Genomic DNA, 24,180 nt, shown 5'->3' with positions numbered 1-24,180 from the left:
GTGTTAGTTTGCGGAAACCACTTTGATTCAAGACCCCGAACATCACGACATCGCGCAAATAAGATAACTTTTCGTATGAGCTTATAAAAATACCGCCTTTCAAATCGTTTCAACGGCATGTACACTTTTTGACGTGATAACATCTTATAATTCGATGAACACCGGTAGCATGCATGAAAAAGTGTCACGTTGTGGACAGATTTCCATGGTAACGTTGTGGATAGATCTCCATGGTAACGTTACACTTTTCATCAATGTTTTCTTATGACGTTATCACGCAAAATTATCGTCCGTAAACCGACTTTACAGACAAGTGCATCTTTTTTTATATTTTTCAGTCAATCTATTGAGAAATTTTTAACTATAAGTACCTAGATAAAATCCAGAGAAAGATTTTTTTATTTTGTAAAATTGATATTTCATGTTGCTGTTTTTTGATTCACTGATTCCACTAAAAATCAACTAAAAACTAAAAACCATAAATATTGCATCTTAATTTTCTTAAAAACCCAATTAACATTAACTTCATAACATCATAATATACTTCTCACCGTCCGATGTGAGAAATACTTTCGTAACCAATGCAAAATCACACCATAAACATAGAATGTAGAACATCAATTACCTACTAAAATCGTTAAAGAATCACCTCTCGACATTGCCAAACGTAAACTAGACCAAGATGCTCAAAATTGCCCCAAAAACTCACGTAACCGTGATAGATGTAAAAGCAAGGAAATCAAAACGGAGCCGCGTTACGTCGGCCATTACGTAAAACCTTTCGTATACTTTCTCTGTCAGCAAAATTTAGCGTGGCCATTACACAACAGTACGAAATGGCAGTCGTCGAAATTTCATCATTTCGGGCGCGGGAAGAGCACGGCTCGGCGAGTACGGTTGTGATGAAACGTATGGTATTATGTACTTTCACGATATGCGGTGAGGAAAGTAATTAGATCACGTGGTTTTTTATAGTTGCTGTTGCGATTTTTTGTCATGTTTCTATATTATTTTATCGTCTGTTTTATTTCGTTCGTCTTTTTTAACCACAAATATGTAGACATTATAATAAAATTATTTCCATGTGGGGAAATCGGAATAGTTTGCGTTCCGTTTGCGCAAGTCGCAAACCTAAAGTGACTTTCACAACGTATATTGATTGATGTTCCAAAAATACATCGCTTCTCCAGGAATCGCTCAGGAAATGACGAAACGCGAAGTCATCAGTTAGATTAGAACTAACAAACCCGCAGTTGAAAGCTCAACGCGACATAACAATTTCAACACGACTGAGTGTAGACATTAACATATTAAGTATTATTATCCAAGTGTTACGAAACCTAAATTTTGTAAAAGAAATGGTAAAGATTTTTATCCAAGATTATGCATGTAAGGTAACTTTCTAAAAACTGCTAGTGTGACCTTGAAATAAAACGCTATTACAAAACCGCGTGCCGCTCGCCGCGCCGACGGCCCCCCTTCCTCTATGCAGCGGATCTACGCACACACCAGCGCCCGCGCACACTACCGCGGTACCCACCGTAGAAAGGACCGGTGAAAAATCTAGTCATACTACCTTTCAACACTTGAATGAACGGAACGTATCGTTAGATTTAGAAAGAATTCATGAACATCAACGTTTCTATCACAGACAATAAGTCACAATTGATTCATCTAAGGCATTGTTTTCCCTTCCCCAGCTGGGTAGATAGGTACCTAACTAGATACCTACATGCGTCAGAGAAAAGTCCGAACAATGCGTAGGTCACTAGGGGCCTCCGTCGCCTTCGCGCACGCTAAACGCCTTATTATTCCGTTTTGAAATCATCGCCTTCCAAATATGTGAAATCCTTGAACGTGGCTATGTGGGTCATGACCAGGTCCCAATATGTTTCTCGTAGATGGTTTATTAGCATAGTTCTGTGCGGCGTGCGTTGCGCAACACTGTTGACTTTCATCCTGAAGGTCAAGTACCATCCTATTTCAAAACGGACCTTGGGCGCTTCTCGCTCACCTCGGAGAGAACCAGCTGCTAACGGAAGCGATCTTCCATAATCGATAGAAATCCAATGTTTTTAAAATTTAAAACCGCTTACGGCTGTACATATGAAACTAATAATACGTGTAGGTATTTATTTAGACATCTGAACAGACAGCAAGCACCTACCGAGCCAAGGTCAAACAATTTCGCGCCGTGAGAACCGCCTTATGTAGACGACTTAATTCATCATAATTTGCAATAATAACACAAGAGTTATTCAAATGGCTGCCTACAATCAAATCCGACCTTTTCCTAGACACGTTATTTATAAAATGTCATCTAACTGCCGCAGTGATCGCAAAATGTCGAACACGAACTCGATTTGTTTCCGAACCGTTGCGAAGATGTGGAAACACGCCGGGGGCAATGAGAGCATCAATCAGTCAAGCCTTTCTAGAAAGGAATCTGAGGGTCTACCGCGAATCACGTTCGAAGTCTTGCCTCTCTGTTGCACTTGTAAATTCGTACGTAACTGTGACAAGGAGGCAACATGCCGAAAGTGGTTCGCGGTAGGCTCTATCCGGCCCTAGTACTTCGCCCATAGTCAGATACTCACGACCGATCGCTTTGACCGTGAAGGTTCTTCCTGGCAAGTCATCGTCAGTTAACATCACTATTACGTTATTCTATTTACTTACCGAAATAGGCCTGACTATTTAGTTTCCAATTGCTAGTAAAATATGTTTACAGTACAGTTGTTTGCAGTCATGTTAGCGAGTATCTGGCACAAGGGATCGATCGTCAATCAAACGCAAGGTGAGAGTGTAACTGCGGAGCTATTTTAGCATCATCGAAGGTAAAACTCATTCGCGCTTTCGGCCCAAGACTCTCTCGAGGGTACGACGAGGTTTATAAATAAATACATCTGTCAGTTGCCAACGAAGCTGAAATTATAGTTAATGTTTAATCTAATGCAACAATGATTCTATGAATTGTGGAGTAATTAAAAATGACTTTAATAGATACTTGCAACAACCACTTGCTTCCTATCAATTAGATAAGTTGTTATATTACTTAAACGCAAAGGGGTATGATAAAAAAATGAAATATTAAATATGCATAATCAGTTAGAACATGCATGTATCGATTATTTAAAGTCAGGTGACAAGTCGTTATGGTTTCATATTATTCAATTATTATCGAGGCAATGACAGGCGTGTAACAGTAACTAAATCCGACCACGTTGATTGACAAATATTATCATACCGATAACGATCTCGGGCATTCGCACTTGATTATGTTATTAATTCGGACAGTTCCGTAATACAATTACAATTCACAACGCAAAAGAAATTATCGTCGATAACCTTATCGACCGACGATTTTCTGCCGTCGATAGTAAACATCGCGGTCACAACAACATATCGTGCGCACAAAACAATCCGGAAACGTGTGAAGAATTTCGATAGGCTTACATAGCGAGATAAAAATGCCAAGGATGGACAGACGGCTCGTTGTGTTATGAATGGAGTGGCATTTGTTGTGGAGCTGGTTACATAACGTTTGTGTGGATGGTGCCGGGGCTGGCTCCACATTTCGTCTGAAGGCCGCAGCACAAAGCGCGTGCGACGTATCGCTCGCCACGCGCGCCCCGCCGTTTCCTGTTTGACAACTATCCACTTACATCACTATCGCTTTCTGTCATACTTTGAGGCCTGTTAGAAGCTCGGTATAGGGGTCTTGTTGCTAACTAGAGGTACCTTTGTCATTGAGGTACTACCGGCTTCTATTATTGCGAGTATTGCGACTGCCCAATCTGGTAACAACGGATCCCACCCTGTTAATTCGTCGCCTCTCGTTTTTGTTGCATCATAAAATCATTCGGCGTGGTTAATTATGTCATTAGCATTTCGTTGATAATGAGCGTATCTATTTTGTCGCAAATTGCGATTTCGGGTTATTTTAGACTGGTGACAGACGGTTCAATTTAGCGGATCGATTCAGTTGTGCAAATAGAGCAGAAACCCGTTCACGAGAATGTAAATGCGCCTCTCAAATAGGATTTTCTGCGATTGTGGCCAACCAGGCCGCGTGTCGCGCTCATCGGGGCATGCTGATCAGCCTGGATTCTAGACAATATAATTGTTAACAGCATTCTTAGCGCCTAGATTTATTGCTTTGTTTGTGAATAAATTATTATAATAAGCCCGTTAATAATAAACGCTATTATCTCTTAGCAACCAGTTTTACCAGATTTAGTTAAATGACAGCGACTTAAATAGAAGCGGAATTTGCTGTGCTGGTTCTATTCTTGGCAGGACCTGGTGAGGATGCATCAGTGACGCCCACGACCCTACAGGCGTTTAGATATTAATAACCGGCACTATGAATGTAACTCGAACATCGGCCAAACTGTTTTAGATGGACTTACACTTGACCTCATTCTTTATTTAAATACAACTGTTTAAATATTTGTCACCATCGATAAAAGGTAATGTGACGTCGCCAAGATTAGAATACCTTCTTTAAATTCCAACGATACTGCATTTAGGTATCTAAAGTAGAGACTTCTCGAGGGACATACAATAATAAGAATCATTAAGAAAGGAGCGCCTAAAAGATTTTAGTGATCTTTTAATTTAAGCATCCACAAACTATGGTAACTTACCTTCAGGTCGACCGTACTCTTGTTTGCTACTAATGTGCTATAAAGAACCATTTTAATAATAAACTTACACGTGAAGACAATTACCACAAAATCAACATTCGAGCAGCAAACAAAGCATTCTTTAAAACAGATTGTAATTGTCCTTGACTAGCACATGTGAAATGTAATGTAAACATTAATTGTATCGAGAATTACTTTTATAAGTTGTATATTTTCCATTCACCTCACGACTGGTCGAGCAAACAACCGTTTGTATGTACGCGTACACGTGCCAGACATTCTACTTGGCTAATAGGAAACCGTAGAGGTCTAGAAGTACCTAAAGTCCTTTTATATCTAGTCGCGTCATACATATTAAAAGGATATTGAATTGACTAATCTACATCAGCTAACAATTTTTCATTTACGCTCTTAAGGTTACGGGTTCATGTTTCGTGATTTAGGTATTCTCGAGATAAAAATTAAAAAAAGCATTCAACGGGTGATCAGATCCATTACCACAAAATTTGCATTGTTTTGATTTGTTATGTACTAATTTTATTTTATTTTATATTTTGAAGTTCTATTCTAATTCTTATTCTAAAAAACGATCATCATACGACAAGTAGTACAAGCTGAAATGTATGTTTATTTTACCTGTATGAAAATTGTATATTGAGATAAATAAACTAAACTAAACTAAACATTAGGTAGTAAAAATCACATTAGGTACATAGGTGCGCAACTAATTGACTATATAAATTATAATTAAACCAAACTATGATCCTACGGGAAGCATAAATTCCTATGCTTGCTGTGCAGATAGGTCCAAGCACTTGAACCTATGTATTGTATAGACTGCAGTATAATGATGCGTTTTGTATCGAATAATAGTCCGCTTTGTTCCCCGTATGTGTTAATTTTCTCTATAGACATGTAAACATACGTATCCCATGTTTGTATAAGCTGAAGCCTTACTTTCTGCGTTACTAGTGTTACTACTTCACTACTTCGTGTTACGCATTTCCACCGCCCGTGCGAACTAACTTTCGCTTTTCCTTTTCTATGTAACCAGTACGATAACGTAAATATAAACATAACACCCACGCTTTTCAGTTTGTAAAATGTTTACCTTATAAACAACATGATTGATTTTTGATTAAGTAGTTTTAACGTCAGCGTCACTGACACAGCGGGACAGATGGCGACTGGAGGTCTTTGAAATGTGGTGTTAGCGGAGGATGCTAAGGATTAGCTGGACAGAAAGGAAGAGGTACTGAGCATGGCGGGAGAGAAGAGATGCCTGTTAGACACGATAGCTAAGAGGCAAGATGGTTGGCCGCCTGATACGGCACGACAGATCGTTTTTAACATCCTGGAGGGCATAAGATTAAGGGGAAAAGACCCCAGACATATCTCAGCCAAATAAAATTAACTAAATCCTAAATTTCTGCCGTGTCGTACGAGAAACTTAAAAGGCTGGCCCAGCAAAGAGAAGAGTGAAGATTACTCCACTGACAATAGCATAGCTCTTAAATATTGATGATGAGTTTTTACGTAAGGTTACGCGCTCTGTAACGCGCTAAATGAAGTTTCAGTCTTTTCCAGTCTAGATCGAACGCCACTTTCGATTATTGCCTAACTAGACAGCGAAAGTGTAAACTTTTTTTCTCAATCCTACGCTCCAGTAGACGGGTGTCTTGTACAATTTCACTTGCAACACCGGCACCGCGAAACGTTTCGTAAAACACGACTGCCGTCAAACAAACCTTTATTGTTTCCGGCGTTTCACACAGTTAATTGTCATCTGTAAGAGTAATAAATACAAGTTTTTTAACGTTTAGCGTGTCAGTATAAATTCATGACCCGTTATTACAATCAGAATATGCCTGTAGGGTGTTTTTTCAACGTCTAGCCTAGCCATGTTCAGCTAGCTGAATATCCCAAGTAGCACAGATAGCTCTATAACTACTCACTTTTAGTTCTATCTAACGCTCTGTGCGTATTAAGACACTTATAACAGCACACTCGTGGTCCTACAGCTGTATAATAGATTTCAGTGATATTTATATAGCTTAGGGCTGATTAAAAGCTGCATTACGGCTCTGAAAACTACCATTAATACGCAAAGAGTGATATAAAGGTATATTTGCTACGAACCTATACAGCTTTAAGGGTTATCAAATGCTTTAACCGTTATAAGGTCTGTTTAGTGGATAAAATTACGCCATGTGCTGTATAAGGAGGTAATTGTGGACTTTTATTACGTTGACTTATTAAGGGAGCACAAGTGAACTATTATGAAGCTAATAGATGTATAATGGAAAACATGTGGCACATTATACAGCTTTTCGCTTAACATGTTTACCGCTAAGCAGCTTTTATTACGCTGACTTTTAAGGGACCACGAGTGAACTAATATGAAGCCAATAGACGCATAATGGAACACCTGTGGCGCATAATACAGCTTATCGCTGAACGTGTTTACCGCTAAGCAGCTTTTATTACGCTGACTTTTTAAGGAAGCACGAATGAACTATTATGAAGCCAATAGACGTATAATGGAACATACGTGGCGCATAATACAGCTTATCGCTGAACATGTTTACCGCTAAGCAGCTTTTATTACGCTGACTTTTAAGGGAGCACGAGTGAACTAATATGAAGCCAATAGACCTATAAATGAAACACATGTGGCGCATAATACTGCTTATCACTGAAGATGTTTACCGCTAAAGCAGCTTTTATTTTGCTGACTTATTATAAGGGAGAACGAGTGAACTGTTATGAAACCAATAGACGTATAATCGAACACATGTGGCGCATAATACGGCTTACGCTACGTCTTACGTAGGCGAACAACGCGCGAACGCGGCGCGGCGCGGCGCGGCGAAATCAATCCTTTGATGCCCATAGAAGTGTCCTACGTAAGCGATCTCGTTGCGAACGCGGTGCGGCGCGATTTGCACGCGAATGTCAGGCGCCGCGTTCGCGCGTTGTTCGCCTACGTAAGACGTAGCGTTAGCGCTGAACATGTTTACCGCTAAGCAGCCTATTATACTACCATTGAGACTGTGTGTATAGCGGCTATTTAAACGTTCACAAGATGCCTTATAACTGTTTAGAGGTTTACTAGTGTATCGAAAGAACGACTTGGACTTTATAGTGGTTCACTTAAGTATCTTAATCAGATATATAACAGTCGTATGCTGCATATTAGAATTTTAACGGTTCACGTTGCTTTTTAACATTGACCGCCATTTTATTGTATATAACCTACAAAATTTAAATTACTTTTCCAACTTTTAAGGGCAACAATAACGTTTTGTGCATGAGTTCTTAACCTAAATCACTAGTTTAGCACTTCCTATAACGTATTATTAACTTTTTATCTCATAATTCCGTCCAAACCACTAAAGTAGTTTTTACACAATAGCTTATTTATATCATTAATTTAAATAAATCCTGATTATTCTCGTGGCGCATTGAAATTTTCTTAGATAATGTATATATATAATGTCAATAAACTTGCATCCCCAAACATCTTTCTCACATTAATATATAAAAGATCATGTAGGTACTAACATTTAACTAAACACTTTAACAAAATGACTTATGGTGTTGTTGCGCTAAAGGTTTTTGCTTCAATATAAATATGTTTTTTAAGGCAGAGGTGTAAAAGTATGTTAATAATTATCTTTTATTCAGCCCAACGTCAATCTTTCCCGGTATTAGGGCGCACATGTGACATATTAACTGAATAAAGGGTAACTGGTGGTCTCTTACCCAGTCAATATACACCTCTTATAACTCCTGTTACCCCTTATAATTCCATTAAATTGCTGCTACAATGCTCTTAAACAGCTATGTGAACTTAAGGCTGCATAATTTGTGCCCATTTAAGAGTTATAAAAGCTGAAAAGAGGCTTATACAGCTCTTATGCAGCTTTTTTATTCCAGCTTCAAGCGTATTCGTACTTCATTATGCGGCTGCTATACAGCTAATCTGTGCTACTTGGGATGTACCTAGGTCATACTAAACAACTTTAGCCCCTCGAAACCGCAATCGCAAAAAAATGCTGTTTCACAGAAAACAATGTGATTCAATAATTCGATGTGTATGATACAGTAAAACTGTATATACTTACGCGTGAAATTCCCGCTTTGATCTGCGTTAAATCCGCTATAAATAAATTGCTCCCAATAGCATTAAACATTGTGTACCCGATAAGATGGGTGTAACCATTTAGATAAATCATAGGCGCCGTACTAAAGGCTTATGGAACAATTATCACATACGGTTCTTGCAATTCTCTCTTACTCCTAATACGGTGACATACTCTCATAAAAACCTTAATGGCTATCTAGAATCGCTGGATCGAGTAAACGATTGTAATGCTGCCTTCTAGGTCGCTACGTGCTTAATTAGTGTGGGCAGCCATTACCTATGGCCGGCGTTTCTTTTATGATCTAGCCTTGGCATAGACTGCCTCCGCAGACTCCGCAAGATAAAGCAAATAAGAAGACTAGCGGTTGCCCACAGGCGCTCTTTTACTTGAAGGTAGCGTAACGGAGGCGCGATTGCGCTCTAATACTTTATTAGGATAATGTGCTGTGACCGCCTGTTTTCTTGTATTATTATAGGCCGTCTAGTGGATAAGTAGTCTGTAAGCCTTGGACTGCACACATGATTCTCTGACTGATTGATGTAATTTAATTATCGCTCGTAGCAGTTCTGTTTTCTTCCTGATCTATTCATTAGTTTTTTGTCCGCTCTTGAAATGTGTTGAATATAGGAATCTGCACTTGACAGATTATTAGTGATTATTAAATAAAGATATTAATATTAACATATGAACAGTTATTTCGTAACGCCTTTTTCAGTTAAAAACAACATTACTTAACCGAATTACCTTCAATGGTCCAAATTGGCCGGCGACGAAAGAGATTGTCTTTTAAGTTTCCTGAATTTTGTTTATCAACTCGGTGAAAGTGAGTGTTTTCAAGTAAAACGAAGGCCGACCGATGATTGTCGAGGAAAAGGCCAAGCCATTCCCTCGTTATTTTCATTGAGCTTTCAAAATATCTATCAGGTATTTTCATCGCGCCATTAATCATTTGCGAAATAGATTCATTTGTTAAACAATGATGTTTTATGTATGTCGTCGATGATCGTTCGCTAGGGCAGTGAATAAATGATATACAAATCAAGCGTCTTGCAATGATACTGTTAGCGCCATCTATCTCTTATCTAGTAAACAGTCTACTATCGCCATCTGGCGGGTAGCAACACTTTGAGAGCCGGTAAGCAAGAGAAAGTCAATAGTAGTCATTAGTGTTTTCGATAGATGGTGCTAAATTCAAATATTAACGTTTCTCGTAGTAATTGCTCTCACTGGTGCATTCTGTTTGCATCCAATCGGTCTGAAGGATGAATTCATTTCAGGGTTAATCAATTTGTCACCTTTATTAACTGTGAGGTCTTTCGTCTCGAGTCTCCTCATTTATTCATGTACCATCTATGTGTATAACTATGTGCATAAGTTCCACGATTATACACAACCTATAACTATACTATATACTATAGGTACTATAAGTTATAGGTACCTATTCCCTCTAGATTTTCCACTAATTGTGTACATCTATTCGTGGTTCGAGCGGCTCAAATTCAAAGGACACAATATCGCACAGTGGCCCATTTCGGAACAGGGGGCCGATTTTTTAATTTCCATCGCTCGATTTCGCGTGACTCCCTTCAATACTATCTTCACTAACTAGGCATTTAAATTCTACCAATAGAATTAATAATAGTATTGAAGGAAGCCACACGAAATCGAGCGCTCGAAATTCAAAAATCGCCACCTGATCTTAAGTTTTGTGCGTTTTGGTTATTCCCTGATGCTAATTTTCACTGGATAGACTACTGGGAGGAAAATGCATGTTTTAGTATATAAGTTAGTTTTTAATAGAATCTTGTGTACATTTTACTCTGTTGTTCTCCTAATAAATAAATAAAAATATATAGTTATATACCTACTACCTATAATTAGCTTGAGGTAAAATTGTTTGATAAAGATTTTTCGTATTTCCTTCTTCTTAATAAACATGTAAAAATCCTCCGAATTGAGGGCGACTCGCGGCTTTAAGTCACCAAACATCACAAAAATCTCAAACTTACATCTAAATAATAGTTACCTACGTTTATTTTTTTAGGCTGAAAATAGCGTTGCTTTAAAATAGTTTATAATAATTGTGAGTCACAGGCGTATTCGGGGAACGAGATAATTGCAAGATTAGAGACGAACTAGAGATTTTTGGAATCTATATTAGATATCGACTAGATGTGACTTGGATATCTAAGTCATAACTTGTGGAAATCGTTCAAGAGGACGTCCGGAATCGCGGAAACTTCAAATTTGACATATCTACCTTACAAATATCTTTAAATTATCCATATCGTAACTTCTTGATGTCTAATAGATATCTAATTCATTTTCCGAATCGAGCCGTTAATCCTTGTACCATCACGTTCCGCGATTGTTGCGCCATTTAGGGTCTCAGCTAAATTGGTTTTTCAATACTTACGCTATATGTATAATTTCCAATTTAGCAAGAACCCGAAATGGAATAACAATTCCGTGTGGTGACTGTACCTAAGTTCTATAGATTAATAAGTGCACAAGAATGGCTAAGGTCGCGCAGGGTGCCAGGACCCTGGCTCGATCTGATGCATGCAAAGTGCAGCGCCGGTTCGCTACACACGCACAATGGCAGGCGAGCCGGCGCGCTCCGCTGCGCAGGCGCTGCCCTGAAATACAGAACTATACCTTTAAACCGAGAGAGACTTATCAGTGTAATGCTGTAGTCTAAAACCAACCTAAACGGGAGAGCTTACGGCTCAAAGTTGCACTGTGTATAGACAATATGTCTAGAAAGACATAACTTCCTAATGTTGTAGCCTAAACCTTACCTAAACGCGAGACGCTTACGATTCAAAATTGGACTTAATGCTACTTTGAATCTTCAGAACCAAAGAGACTTAATTTGTATATACTGCAACATAAAATGAATCATGAAGTGAAGGTTTTCAGTGTTTTTAATCTTAAGGATTTTTAAAAGGATTTGGTTAGGTGTAGCACGCAAAACGGTGCACTTAAAATCAGTTAAGAACTTTGTCCTTTTGGCCTTAAAGGTTTCACGTTTGGGGTTTTAAGTGATTAAAAAAATATGAGACGTACTTAATATTTAACAAACACGTTACCACGCTGGAAACATAATTCAAATATACATGGTATAGGTATTAAATACCTAGGTACAGCAGAGTGCTTAGGTACCTACATACCAGCATAAATAAATTATTCGTAGGCGGTTCATCTTGAATTTATATAGCCTACAAGCAAGGCTAGACTAGCAATGCACGCACGAGAACTTTCCAAAGTTGCGAAACTTTCCACATGAGAAATTCTCGGTAACTTCTGAGAATGTTCTCGAGAACGAGAATTTATTTATTTATCGTAGTTTATACCATGAATATTCACGATAGTTTAGGTGTAGTCTTTACCCCCAGAAAATTCCGACTTTTGGTCGTCCGCTTCCGGTCAGAAAAATGTATGACGGCCCGGCCAAACGGTCAGACTTAGGTGGGGGGTGCTCGACCAAATGTCATAGAGGGACCCTGGCAGTTTTTGACGCCACCATTTTTTTTCAATATGGCCGACTTTTTATTAAAACTTTTTGAATTTTGTCCTAGCGCGCTGAAATTTTGGTCACGGAATCTCAGGGTCCCCTAGAAACCTATGAAAAAATTTTTTTTGGAAAAATGCTACAATTTCGGGAAAACTGGCCACTTTTATTTTGTATGGCAACTTTTAAACGGTGCGTGATAGGTGGGGGGTGCTCGACCAAATGTCATAGAGGGCCCCGAGACAAAACAAACTGCATTAAAAAAAAACAAAATGGCCGACTTTTTTTTTAATTTTTTCAAGTTGGTCCGAGCGCGCTGAGATTTGGCATGGCGGGAGATAGAGGCCTCTAGATTCTAATGAAACTAAAAATAAATTTTGGAAAAATTTGTCGAAAGTCGAAATGTTCTCTGATATAAAGTGAGAATTTAAGCAACTTATTGGTAAATATATCACATCAACAAAATAGCTAACTGTAATAGACAATAATATAAGCATAATAACATTTAGTTTTAAGTTATGCCTATTTAAACTTTATTTCAAGTATATTCTCTTGTTTAAACAATAATTTCCATGTTGCAGGAATGTTCTGAGAACATTCTCGAGAACGTTTCCGCTTTTTGGGAATGTTCTGCAATTTGTACATTGCTAGGCTAGACTCAATCTACGAATATAAAAGAATATCTCATAATCTTTATGATCATTTTAATGTTCCAAATAAAATGCTCTGAGCTTAACTTATTATAACATATAAATAAATTATAAAACACAATAATAATTCATCTCGTTAAATTTGTAGAGGCTATTAATAAGAACGTGGCCTTCAATTAGAGGCTTATTAAGACCAATTCGGCCCACATTCATCGCCTCAGGAAAACTCTACTACACGCGCAGGCGCACACGAAAAGATTATCTCACACATCTATATACTGTTTATTAGTAATTTGAATGACTTCACGTTTCCCGCGCTCAAGGAAATGTTACTTGTTTTACTTCTTTGTTCTGCGTCCGTTTTTCACAAAGGCTCATTAGAATACCGAGCTGATATAAAGCTAGCTCAAACTCGATATCCTAGTTTGCATATAATTATCGGTTTTACACAATTGCGGTATTATCCGCATAATTGTGCGACAGCCGTGAAAGGCCGATACGTGTCGACCTCGCGGGCTTTTACCCGCTCGAAAACCTATTTTCCTTTCTAACTAAGCAAAAAATAAATTGCCTCAAACAAGCACGACGAAAACGTATAACCTTCGAAAATAGATTAAGTCGGCACTCATCCTTACAACGTTGAATCTTCTCACTTGATTTACGTGTGAATTTATTCAATGCTTTGTTAATCGGTCAATATACCGCGACCTTGTCAGTAAAATGATTACAAAATCGTGACACTACGCACTTGGGATCGTTAGCATGCGCGAGAACGTTCCGAGGACCGACTAGTTGCAGTGTACATGTTCAAGTCCCGCAATTAAATGTGACTTTTGAGAGAAACGGAGGAATAACGCAACACTAACAATGAGACGCTCTTGTGACCCCGCGTTTGCTAAACGCCATACAATGCTAAGAAGCGCTGCTGATCGTCTTTTAAGCGATCTTGCGCTATTGTTGTTAATGGCACATTGCGTTTTATAGAGCCAAGGTCGGTTGCGACAGACTTTCTAGCAGGGACTTCTGTTTTGGCGGGCCTAGAGCACGCCAAAGCCGTCCGGGCTCATTTATATTCTCGGCGCCTCTTAACCTTTGTAATTTGGTTAGGAAACCACTTGAATTGTTTAGGTAATAGCCATTGTGTGCCATCTTAGAATGAATAGTAGGTAAAATCGATTTAAATCCGATGATATTGAAACGTTCGTAACAGTCCATTGGTTGCAACCTTGTTTTCCTTTACACTATTTTCAGTCTGGCATCGAATGAGATCAATGAACCGAAGTTATGAGTATCGATGTTGGCATGATTTCACTTATTCGTGCTGTGAATTACACAATTTGAAGGATCACGAAGATTCATAGCTCTAAAGTTTAACATTAATGAGCATACACGTTTTAATTAAAGGAGATAATGGCTATTAAATTGTAATATTACGTTTATTTCTCACGAAGTTACAATAGTTTTAATTGTCGCAATGGTTTCACACCATTTTGATAAGTGTGTCGGCGACGAAATGTGCCTTATCTCGCGTTGAAAATTTAATCTCTGCGCCGAGCTTCAATCTCTGATCTTTCTAAAGATAACTAAAGTACTTAAATGTTGCAAAACCAGTACCTATTAACCACGTCGCGAGACCCAAATTTACAGATATGATCTAAAAACATGTATGCGACAAAATTTTGTCGCAATGACATCTAGAGGTAAATAGTAGTTCACTCTCTTGCCATCACGTATTTCACAATGTTTAATTTTCTTTCCCTCTGGACGTTCTGGCGTTCTTGCAAAATTACATTTATATCTTGCCTTTGTGAAGATATTTCGAAAATCTTACGGGGATTTCGTAAACATTAAATCCATTTATTTCATAGTAATAATGTTTATTCCGTTCGCCTTAAGGATGAATCACGTTAGACCGTGCCGTGTCCTGGCCGGAGCTTCCAGCGCTTACTTTTCTATGACACGACAGGCGATAACGTGATGCTTTCCATAGAAAACGATGCGCCGGAAGCTCCGGCCCGGACGCGCCCCAGTCTAACGTGAGTCATCCTTTACTCCGCGCGGCGCAACAGTCTTTCTAGTTCTACATATTTCAAACTCGGTCTTGCCCAATTGCTAATCCTCTGTCTCCTTCCGCAGTGCTGGAATGATGGGCGAGGGCCTGCTGACTCTCACGTACGGCAAGCACCACGCCTGCATCCTGAACGAGGTGGGCGCGGCGTGGCGCGGCGCGCGCTACTCCGACCTCGTGCTGGTGTGCGACGACGCCGTGCCGCTGGCCGCGCACCGGATCGTCATGGCCGCGGCTAGCCCGCTCATCAGGTAACTGACTAACTGCTCCTGAATGACGAGGACCTCGTATGCCTCGGCCACGGAACGCACGCTCCGAACGTCACGAACGTGCATGCTCGCCGACCGCCATACATTTGTGGCGTTAGGGTCGAGCGTCCACGTTCGTGACCCTCGGGTTCCTGCGTTGAGTCTACCTATTCAAGCTCTTACCAAATGAGATTGTTGTACAAGTTTAAGATTCAGATATACCTACATAGAGAAGAGCAACATAAACCTAACAACATTAAAGGAACATAATCTGACGACAATGTTCGCACACCTTTGTAAATACAATATCTTAGAATAATAATATAGCCTTCATACCGACATTTCATCCATTTAGACGTATTAACAGCTGGTTTACTACAATACAGACAGGTAATTTCAGTTTGACTGAGAAATTATTTGCTTAAGTGTGTTTTCTCCCTAATGCCTATTATTCATTGTTATGACATTTTGTCGGTCACCGCGGTGCCCTCTGAGTAAGAATGAAGTCATAAAAGTATCTCAGTTAGGAGCATGGACAACTCAAAAACTATCATCATTATATGAATGAATGAAAATCTTTATTTCAGGCAACTACTGGGCCATACATAAATACCTTAAAACTTAAAACTAGCATAACATTATAAAAATATATGTTTATAAAAATAAACACTACAAATCACATTATGGTTGCATTGCAATGCATTACACAACCACGCAGTGTCAGGGAGCCGGCCGCGGAACCGCCGAAACTTGACACCCTTCGGCCAAAACTCCTCCTTGTATTATATATATACCTCATCATGTATTAATCATCTTGACTCAGTCATGTACTTATGTAGGTACTATAACTTCATGAACGTGGTTATTAGGATGTGTAGGTAACATGAAGACAATGCTTGTTCTAAATATTTAATAACAATGCCCAAGCCACAAATCATCAGCCACAAACTAGGCCAAGACCTTGCGGCCCTGGAGGCAAAACCAGCCGCAAACTAGAAACATTTATAATATTCACTTGGTCAACTACTTAAGTGCGGATAATGTAAACATTATGACGGTATTTTGGTAAAGCAATGACTAATAGGTAGTTTAAATTACATAATGAAACGCCTAAGGGCTTTCAGGATGACTCAGACTCACGCTAGACCGGGCCGGACCTGGGCTGAGGCGTCCGACATGTCATTTTCTATGACGGCTGATCGGTGATCACGTGTTGCATTTCCATAACCAAGTGCCGGAAGCTCCGGCCCGGCCCCCGGCCCCGTCCTGGCCTAGCTTGAGTCATCAAGAGAGAAAAGGATCTTCGAACTTCTTCCTTGTCGTATCCTCATGGCTGAGGGACGCGACGAATGTGGACAATTTTCACCAGCGCTCTCCAAGCCGCTCTGTCTTGGGCCCAGTGCATGCTAGCCTGCCATGTGGCGTTTGTCTCTGACGTTATTCTGTCCGCCCAACGCGGGTCCATCTTCGAACTATGACCTGTGAACTTATCAATCGGGCCCGTGAAAATACCCCAATAACATCAATTGGGCGCCCGAAATATCTCTTGGGTCAAAAAGTTTTGGGCCAAAACACGCCTAAGTAACCTCGATTTGACAAAAGCTTTCGTTGCTAATCAAGGACCTGTCGTTTCCAGGAAAATCCTCGATGACACGCCGGCCACGGAGAGCCCCGTCACCATCCACATGTCGGGCATCAACAGCACGCTGATGAGGCATCTCCTGGTCTTCCTCTACAGCGGTCAGGCCTACATTGAAGTGAGTATTGCAAAGTAATCATAAATTTAGCCGTCATGTTCTTTTTGTACAATTTACTAGTATACAGGGTCATTCATGAGACGTGAGCAGGACTTATCCTGCCCACTCAGTAACTGATAATTGATCGATCACCGTCGTATTTAGGTGAAACAACCACACTTTTTCCTATTTTTTAACTTTTTGGTGAGGGAAAATTTAATTCTCTACAATCATGGTCACCCTACAAGACCTAATTAATAAAAATAAACCTCTTTAACCGTAATGACAGCATTATGAATACGAAGAAAATAAACTGGGTAACTTGAGTGAGATACGAGTTTTCAAAAGTAACCAGTCCGTGATGACATTCAATTTGACACAGAATATCGGTAGTTTAGTATTCTAACTGTAGGGTGACCATGCATGTCGTAAATAAATTAATAACTTTTTTTTCAACACGACTAGAAAATTAACGTTAACCTCACTAATACTGATACGAATCAGTTGCTTATAATTTACGAAATGCGCAGTGTTAGTCCTGCTCACGTCTCCTGAATCACCCTGTATATACATATTAGTGTTACATACCTATATAATGTACAGCACGATCACAAATATTCGTCTTTTAAATAGAGACAAAGTAAATGTAAGGAATCAGTAAGGAAATTATTAGACATTTTTCTTTTAGCGTATGCATACTTACTTTGTATAAAGTAAGACTTAAGTACTTTGTGACTTAACGACTGTATCACAGAATCAATAGAAAAAAATCAAAATAACAATAGTAACAACATATTATTATGTTAAACAGAAACTATTCTCAGAAAAAATCAAACAGTATTTTACCAAAAGGTCGCAATATAATCTTGGGGTACATCCACATAATTATATGAACGCGACAAATATTTTTTAAAGAGTTTTAAGACTAAAAACAACCTTTAATTTTTCCAGTCCGGAGAAATCGATGACATGCAAGAACTGTTCGAGCTCCTAGAAATTAAATCAGACGTTTGGAAATCAACAAAGGAACGCCAGCAAGCGGAAGAACGGAACAGATCTTGCGACAGACAAAAAGCGAAAACCCTCAAAACGGACATCAACAGCAATGAAAGCAGTAAACACGACGCACCATCAGGCTCTTCGCATTCGGAAAGCGACAGAGTAACACCAAGCGCGGGCTTCAGCAAAGACAAAGAAGAATTAAGTATAAAGAAAGAGAACTCGAGTAGTAACGATGAGAGGGATGAGGAGGAACAGGAGGATAAGGAGTGCGGGCGGCTGGCGGGGCGGCGGAGAAGCTCGTCCAACCCGGTCAACCTGTCGGTGGCTAGGACCTCGGAGAACGCGGGCAGTGAGCACGAGGACTCGCAGGATGTGGACGTGGAAACAGTTGCAGCGAAGGTAAATTTACATGTTTGATTAACACAAGGGTCTCTATTGTTTCCCAAGAGGTTTTAAGTCATAATGTATTGTTTGTCCGCGTTTTCGATGGTCAAAATTTGTTTTTCTCAGGAACGCGTATGTTTTCAGGATTGCCATAAAGCAAACCTAACCTAGCCTGTCTATAATACATTATGACAAACAATACAATACAATATGGCTTTGTGTATATTTTTACCGACTTTCAATAATGAAAAGGTTTCATATGCAAAACCGAAAACCGTAGCCATGTTAAGGTTTTTCAATTGTTCGACTTATTATTTAATCTGTGCCCCGTGGTACAAACAGCAACACTCTTCGGAGGACCTTATAAAGGCATAAGGTCCATAGATGTACAGTTAACAGTGTGGGCGAAGTTACTAAAGTAAAGATCGTTACGTAAATATATTACAATTTTTTTTTCTTGTTTCGTCCTTACAGAACGTTAACAGAAGAAGATCTACTTCATCCAGTCAAGAAGATCCGCCGCCTGAACCCATGTACAGAAGACAGTTGCTTAGTGATCGATTAGGCCGAGGAATCGAGAGGGCGAAGCGGAAGTCACACTATATAGAACCTCCAGAGCTCGATTTACGGACTGTAAAACTAGAAGACTACGCGCATCTTAAACCTCCTGACGCAGATCTGATGTCACTCGTGCAAACTTCACCGGAAAATTATGTTGTAACACCTCATCGGAAACGACGACCCGGCTTTCACAACTCTCCTTCTCAGAATCCTCCGTTCGTTTCATTTCCACCAAGTTACTTAGAAGAGATGGCGCATCTACGGTATACGCAAGGACCGGGCAGCGTGGCTGCAGTAGCTGCCGGAGCTCGCCTCGGGGCGTTGCACCCGCTCAGTGCGTCCGCGCCGCCCTACCTTCCCGAAAGGAGCGTGACGCCTCCCGCGGGAGCGCATGATGACGGCCTAAAATACCGACCTCCCAGCGCAGGTTCGTGGGGACCCTGGCTCTGTCAGCCTCAGATGGGTGGCGACGAACCTCCATCGGCGGAGCACGAACAAGGCTCCAGCAAACAAGCGCCAGTTCGGGAGTACCGCTGCGAGTATTGCGGCAAACAATTCGGCATGTCGTGGAATCTCAAGACTCACCTCCGAGTCCACACAGGCGAGAAACCTTTCGCCTGCCGGCTCTGCGTGGCCATGTTCAAACAGAAAGCGCACCTGCTGAAGCACTTGTGTTCGGTCCATCGTAACGTGATATCGTCGAGCGACAACGACGGCCGGACCAACACACCCGGCCGCTTCAACTGCTGCTTCTGCCAGCTGACGTTCGAAGCGTTGCCGGAACTCATTAGACACTTGTCGGGCCCGCACAATAGCTTGCTCCTCAGCAAGAACCTGCACGAATGACGCACGCCCGCCTGACGCGTGCCCACGCGTGTCCATGGACATTAAAACTTTCTCTCGATCCGAGAGTTCAATTGTGATATGTGTTTAAGAAGGTTATAATTATAGGTGTAAGTAAGACATGTGATGTCGCAGAGCGATACTCGTGAAACATTCGCAGGAGAAGGTCGCTGCGGATGTGATTCTGATGTAAATGTATAATAAATCACATGTTTGCCGCATGGGTCCAAATTTTTATAATTTGTTTAAAAATTATAAACCGGGACCAATACCTTCCGAGATAGTATTTATTTGAAAAATGTATTTCATTAGCGTTAAAGTTATTTAAAAGCCACCGACACATTAATTTCTTAAGAATAGAAAATAGACACGTATGTCAACGGAAAGTTGCGAAGTGTGTAAAGCCTAAAGTAACGTGAACTACCTCCTAATTTAAATCTGTAATCGACGAGACCGTGGTGACGTTGAAAGTGTTTATCATTGACTCGATGACGTCGTCTGCCGCTCCGCCGGTCAATGATTCTAGTCAGAATTGGAACTAAGAATTAGTCAATCAGAGTCAAGGTTACTCACTTCTATTGGAATAATTGGTACCTGTCAACAAATTGTAGGTAGGTTAGATTTTAAAAACTCTTTCAAATCCTAAAGGCCTATTGAATAGGTATCGCTTCTGTAAAGCCATTTAAATTCCACCACAAGTTCCAATGAATGCATCTGACTTGACATTTCGCAGCTTTTTAACGACATCTTACAATCTCAACATTAGATATTACCGTATATGTATAATTTCTAAAGTAGAAGAAAAATGTGTTCGTATTAATTCTATTTTTGTATAAAGCCGTATCCTTCCATTCGTTTGTGCCGAAGATTTGCTATGTGGATGAGCACCAAAGATTTGTGAAGCATTAGATCTTTTGGCGATTATGTTACGGGCAAAAGCCTTTAAAATGTGTTTTTGAATATTTGCGCCAAATTCCAAAGAAATTTAGTAACGCACAATACTTTTCCTAATTCCAATACACTATTTAAACATCCGGATTTTGCCCGTAATATATCCAATTAAGAATTAAAGGGACCTGAAATGATTTTGATTTTTATACTTAAGGTATAGGTACCAATTGAATAATCTCAAGAAGTATTGTTACTAACTTTATTCCTACGAACATTTCCGTATTTCCACTACGGCCTTTTATACTAAGCTTGGATATCTTTCTATTTTTTATTATTTTTACGTCTTAGCGTAATTGAAGCTTATCAGGCAATATTTCCAAATGAATAATTTAATGTAACAATAGGTATTTTATCCTTATTGCGTTAATTATACGCTTCTTAACGAACACATTCGTGGCCAGTTGATATTAAAGCTACATTGTTATAGTGAAATACTGGGATATGTTTTCCTTTATAGTTTCTTTGTTTACCTTTTCTACCGCTTTTTAGAAGTCTGACCACTATTTTAGGTTCTTTTTTTACGTAATCTGAAATGACAATAGTGTTTATCTTCACAAGTTTTTCGCCCTTCATTAAATATGTTTAAGAGTCAGTAAAATCAACGCTGGTTTTTCGTTGTGAAATTATACATTCTGTATTCTAAAATACTCATTTTTGTACGTTTACTATTTCTACGTAATAAAGATACGTAGTTACGTCTAATTGAGAATAATTTTGTTGTAATTTATTGTAAACGGTCGTGGAACGTCACGATGTTGCCAGTTATCTCAGTCTATTATGGGATCTTGGCCGTGACTTTTCCTACTGTTAAACATTTTCTTAATGGTGCCCTGTTAACCAATGCACGACGCATAAATTGCATGAATACTTATTATTATTAAAGTAATTGTACTTCGATGAAAACTAAAGTTACCAACGTGTTGTTCATAACGTAATTATAATGTTAAAAATCGCTTTAATATCCTTTCGAACGTTACCTTTTGTTATACCTGATTTATTTTGTTTTTCTTCTATTTTGTTCTACGTCGAATAATTTTCTTAAAATAATTGGGGAACAATTTTAATATTAAGCATTGTGATGTTGTGGTATCGTTAGATTATTCTTGTGATAATATCCTGTTCTTGTTGTAAGTGAAGACAGGGAACGCCGTCTTCCAATGCGTTTTCCATTTGGATTAGTGTAAAATACGATTAGGATAATTCGAAAGCATGACAAAAGTGACAGTCCATTGCGCCTGAAGTGTGCGGTCTGTGAACAAATTATTCAAAAAGTCTTCAGTGGATACGTATTCGTTGTGATATGTCGACGCTCGTCGAAGTTGCCTTAAATTTAGTAATAACAATGCAAACTCTGAACCGTTCTAGATGAACATTCATTCGAAATAATACCTTCTAAAATACATGACGTTGTAAATACTTATAAGTAGATAATGTACATACTAATTAGTTTTAAGTTTAATAATGAAAAAAAGCTTAACTTAAACTTTGTTGAAATTGATTTTCTCTGTTAATTGTAAATTAAAAGTTATCTTGTAAGTTTTCACATAGTGTACAATTTTTGTAGATACCCTACTGTTTAGAACATTAACAATCTGTAAAAATGTGTTCTTACCGTAGTAAATTAAATAACGAGAATATTTTAGTTACACACGTGGGTGTCGGTTATTTCGAAATCCTCCTATGCAATGATCGACGAGCTCGTCTCCCGTACTGATATGATGATCGTTCTTATCTACGTGACAGCGTGATAAAACGATGTCCGTCGCTTTCTATCCCACGGTGTCAAAAAGTGACAGTTATTTTATCACGTGGATAAAGATGGATGGATGGTTGATCAAAGCCAGCTCTTACAACAACCACTTGCTGCTTCCACGCTTGCAGGCGCTGGCACTGGAGGTCACTGAAAGCAGATATTGGACATATAAAGCTTTTCCCAGAATAGTAATTTCTTTTTCAAAATTAATTAATATCCACCCCAGTTTATATCAATCTGGTGCTAACCCTTTATTTGAAGTGGCGTTTGAGACCCTAATATACTCACCAAAGGTCATATTAGATATAGGAATTTTCAAAGATGATCCAGGAGCAAACAACAAATTTAATAAATTTTTAGATAAATGGCAAGATTACTTACCAGTTTTTACTGACGCTTCTAAGGTGGATCCTGCAAGATGTGTGGGAGCAGCGGTGTGGATTCCACGGTACAATATTGTTCTTCCATTTAAATGTCCTCCTCAAGCGTCCATTTTCACAGGTGAGGCAGTTGCTATTCTTGAGGCTGTCAAATATGCAGACACACATAACATTAAAAAAACAATTATCTTCTCAGACAGTAGGAGTTGCCTGCAGGCAATAGTAGGCAATCAATTAAAATTTAAAGCCAAATTCCCATTGATTCTCGAAATTAAAGCTGTGCTACGTAGGTGTGAATCGAGGGGCCTACATATTGTTCTCGGATGGGTTCCAAGCCACTGTGGTATTAGAGGCAATGAGATGGCTGATATATGGGCAAAACGGGCGATTGAGATAGGTTCACTAAAACAGGAAATTTACAGTACTGACCTATTGAGTTGTGCGCTATCTGATATGTTTAATACATGGCAGAGGCAATGGGATATTTCTAGATTGGAGACTGGTAAACATTATGGCTGTGTACAACCTCGAATTACTCGAAAACCGTGGTTCTATCGATTCCGTACTTCTCCGAAGTGGGTAATATCCACCATTTGCCGTTTACGCTTAGGCAAAGTATGTACCCCGTTATTTCTGGCTATGATTGGTGTCCGTGCGAACTCATTGTGTGAATGTGGGTTGGATGAGGGCAACTTGGACCACATCTTCTTTGCTTGTACAAAATGTAGCTACTCGCTGTACGATGTATTACCCGAAAATGTTCCACGACCTATATGCTTTAGCTCGCTACTTTGCCACATGGATACTAAACTAACTTCTATTCTAATTAAATATTTACAAACAAATAACATTAAACTCTAAATAATGTCTTGTCTTTTCTAATTTAATTCTTATAATTCATGTCAATCTACACTCGTTTTATTCTATACTCTATATTTCTATATTATATATATCGTTTTCTTCTCTTCCACTTCCTTCATGTTGGCACTACTAACGTTCTGTCATCCGCTTCCCGCTTCTTTGCTAATCGTTGTATTTGTCATGTGTTTGTCTGTGATGTTCATAATAATTATTTGTTTTTAGGTTTCCCCAACTACATCCTCCCAAAAATGCAAAATTATTATACCGAACATTCTCCTCACGTGTGAAAGTCAACACCGACATTGGCAAATTCACCCTGTGCAAAATTGCAGGGAGTAAGCCAGAGAAAAAAAAAAAAAAAAAAAAGATGGATAAAGCCATCCATAATACGCCGGCTGGACCGAATACAAATTTAGGTTTATTGAAAGATGT

At 39.3% G+C, this 24,180-nt stretch overlaps 1 protein-coding gene and 1 long non-coding RNA gene across 2 annotated transcripts in view; one reads left to right on the top strand and one right to left on the bottom strand.

Annotated features, from left to right (window-relative positions):
* LOC134679885 (transcription factor Ken) overlaps positions 1–22,404 on the top strand; it is a 36,408-nt gene extending 14,004 nt beyond the window's left edge. Inside the window, exons 2-5 of the mRNA XM_063538801.1 lie at positions 15,098–15,280; positions 16,914–17,034; positions 17,965–18,414; positions 18,874–22,404. Of these exons, the coding sequence (XP_063394871.1) occupies positions 15,098–15,280; positions 16,914–17,034; positions 17,965–18,414; positions 18,874–19,806 (1,687 nt within the window). The 3' untranslated portion in view covers positions 19,807–22,404. The remainder of the gene's footprint in view (positions 1–15,097; positions 15,281–16,913; positions 17,035–17,964; positions 18,415–18,873) is intronic.
* Positions 22,405–22,575: 171 nt separating this feature from the next.
* Positions 22,576–23,939, bottom strand: LOC134680513 (uncharacterized). Its single transcript, XR_010100457.1, has 3 exons — positions 23,317–23,939; positions 22,889–23,032; positions 22,576–22,654 (listed from the first exon to the last, which is right to left on the bottom strand). It is a non-coding gene; the product is annotated as an uncharacterized LOC134680513 (long non-coding RNA).
* Positions 23,940–24,180: the final 241 nt, after the last annotated feature.

The sequence above is a fragment of the Cydia fagiglandana genome, chromosome 3 (genome assembly GCF_963556715.1).
Source record: "Cydia fagiglandana chromosome 3, ilCydFagi1.1, whole genome shotgun sequence".
Lineage (NCBI taxonomy): Eukaryota > Metazoa > Arthropoda > Insecta > Lepidoptera > Tortricidae > Cydia > Cydia fagiglandana.
Note: the sequence above shows the minus strand (reverse complement) of the source record. Positions and strands in the feature narration are given on the sequence as shown.